The sequence below is a fragment of the Mandrillus leucophaeus genome, unplaced genomic scaffold (assembly GCF_000951045.1).
Source record: "Mandrillus leucophaeus isolate KB7577 unplaced genomic scaffold, Mleu.le_1.0 Scaffold1322, whole genome shotgun sequence".
Taxonomy (NCBI): Eukaryota; Metazoa; Chordata; class Mammalia; order Primates; family Cercopithecidae; genus Mandrillus; species Mandrillus leucophaeus.
In genome coordinates this window covers 70,720-73,376 of record NW_012101280.1, presented here as the reverse complement: position 1 = coordinate 73,376, position 2,657 = coordinate 70,720, and the positions used below count along the sequence as shown (strand labels likewise).

Genomic DNA, 2,657 nt, shown 5'->3' with positions numbered 1-2,657 from the left:
TTCTAGGATCACAGTGATTCATGAAACAATTAAAGTACACACTGTCCTTGCACCTGCTGTATGTCCTGCCCCTTTGCAAGCAAGCTCTGTCCTGCTATAACCCATTCAGGGTTCAAGGGACACTTGTGAGTGGGCAGTGGCATCTCCATGTTGGAGCTGAGGTCACTGAGGCATATTTAAGAAAACTTAGAAAACCTTGCAGAGAATGAGGATGTGGAGAGGGGAGGAGAGAGAGGAGCTTCACAGCAAGGTAGATCCAGCCCTGCAGGCCCCGTTCGTATCCTGAGCCCAACCTGGAGTTGCGTAATGTCATTGGAAGTCTTTTCTTAGTCCACTCAGAACGCTATTCCTCTCCCTGGAGAAATGGAAAGAATCTGTTTAAGGGGTGCCACCCAAACGCCACTGGAGCAGTGGGTAATGTGAGGATCGTGTCCTCTGTGACCTTCCTAAGGAACCGCACGTGATGATCTGTGGCTCTTGCGGCCCCTGAATTTCCGAGAAGGGACTGGTCCCTCTCCTACATTGCCTCTGTCTGCTGACACCCACTATATGGCAATAGGATGGATATGTGTGGGTAGAGGGTCAAACCATTATAGGCAATGGGAAATTCAAAATGTCCCAGAACCCAGAAATTTTCCCTCACTTAGTGTTTGGTCTGTAGCCTCCCAGCCCCCTTTCTCGTGGTTCTTTCTCAAAGCCTCGCAGCTCTAATTCTTGGCCTGTTCTTACAACCCTGTGCGGAGGGGGGGCGGGGGAACAGCTCTGCCTCTCCTGCGCCTTGAGGGCTCTCTAGAACTTTCCCTCTAGGCACAGGAAGGAGAATAATAATAACCGAATAATCGGGATGTTCTTGTTAGACAATCCAAAGCCCTCTGGGCTGCAGCACAGGTTTTTCCTTCAGGGACACCCCAGCCTGGGCCCCTGCCCTGTCAACGTCCCCAGGCACAGACAGAAAAGGTGACATCGCCTGCATTCAGGCACAGACAGGAAAGGTGACCTTGCCTGCATTCACATGAGGTCTGTCTGTGTGGCGTGGGTCACTGGGTGGCTTTACGGACAGCAGAGACATCGGGGATGGGTGTTCTGGGCGTGCTTAACAAAGGGAAAACTCAGGTTGTTCCTACTGAAGCCGCTTCTCCTTTCAGCTCCCACCAAGAAGGCCTGTCCCCAAGGGACTTGGAGTGGAGACTTGAGCCATCACCTCTCAGAGGTGCAGGCTTCACAGGCAGAGCTGGAGCCAAGCACCCTGGTGCTCAAATGTCTGCGACTACAGCTGGATCAAGGGAATGGCTTGGCCAGGCAGGGCCGTTCCTCTACCACTTGCAGCTTCGCAGCCAATGCTGATTCTGGGAACCAATGGCCCTTCCAAGGTAGGGAAGGAAACGGCGTCATGAAGATCTAATCCAGGTGTTGGTGGTCACGGTGCTGTGGGTGCAGGAGAGAATGGGACCACTCTGTGCTACCTCAGGGTCAAGATGAAATTCATGATGCTCCAACACAGTGAGATGAGCAAAGGTTCTGGGTTTGCCACTTTCTGCTTGTTGACTTTAGCCTAGGATTTTGTCTTTTTGCTATTTACATCTCTGTTCCCTCATCTGAGATAGCTGAAAAATAATATCTACCTGCAATCTTTGTTGGGAATATTAATTATTATAATTTCCAAAGGGCCTGATTCCATAAGAATTGCCCCACAAACCTATGAATAGGTGTTATCTAATCCTTTTATCTTTCTGCTCAATTTGCACTTAGAAAGTGACTTCACGGATGATGTCTCCTCTGAGATAGAGCAGTTATGAAGATCTCTGCTTTCTAGGGCCCCTCTTCCTTTCCTTTCTCACACAGACTCTTCTGCCAGTTTTCTTCCTGTCCTTCCCCATCCCTCATGAAGCCAATTTTCCCCTATCAGGCACTTTCAGTAACAACCTATGAGGCACATTGAGTAACAGTGTAAATCCTGGGCCCACACTCAGTCTCCTGACATGTCCAGTTTCCTCTGCTTTTTTTCCTGCTTTTTTTGAAATAAAAGGGCAACTTTCACATGGAAAGTGTTCACATTAGTGTCTTTTATGAAATTCCATTTAGTTCAAATTCTCCACTCATGTCCACGGCCATGTCCTCAGTTTCTGTCTCACAGGGTTAAACTTCTGCTAAGATTTCCTTAAAACCCTGGGTCGAGTTCATTCTCACTCTCCGTCCCACTCAGTATCTCCTCCTGGAGCCCCTGGGGCTGCCTGGTGCTCATCTGTCAGGCAATGCCCTCAGCTGAGGAATGAGGGGACCCCGGTCCTACAGAGGAGGGAGGGTTGGGTGAGATAACGAGCACCATCTGGGTCGGAGGAAAGGACACATGGAAGGCGCTCAGGGAGTGTCAGGGGATGCACAGTCCCTGACACGTCCCGGGATGACTTATTTAAACTGATTTCTTCCCACTGGACTCTCCTTTGCTTCTCTATGGATTCTCACACCCCCAGCCAAGACTCACCCCACTGGCTCAGACACACTCCCTCTTGCTCACTTTCCCTGGAGTCCAGAGCCTGAACCAGGCACCAGGTAAGAGGACAGAGTGAATGCTTTTTGTTTCATTAATATTTTCCTTCACCTGGTGATTTCTCCCTGCTGTCTACCAGGTCATTTGTTTCTCCACACCTTTTCTTTCT

General features: G+C 49.8%; 1 protein-coding gene across 1 annotated transcript in view; it reads left to right on the top strand.

Moving 5' to 3' along the window:
• The window catches only part of LOC105534262 (neuroblastoma breakpoint family member 4-like), a 38,109-nt gene that overhangs the window by 27,426 nt on the left and 8,026 nt on the right, over positions 1-2,657 (top strand). The window contains 1 exon segment of the mRNA XM_011972949.1: positions 1,146-1,370. Coding sequence (XP_011828339.1) covers positions 1,146-1,370 — 225 coding nt within the window.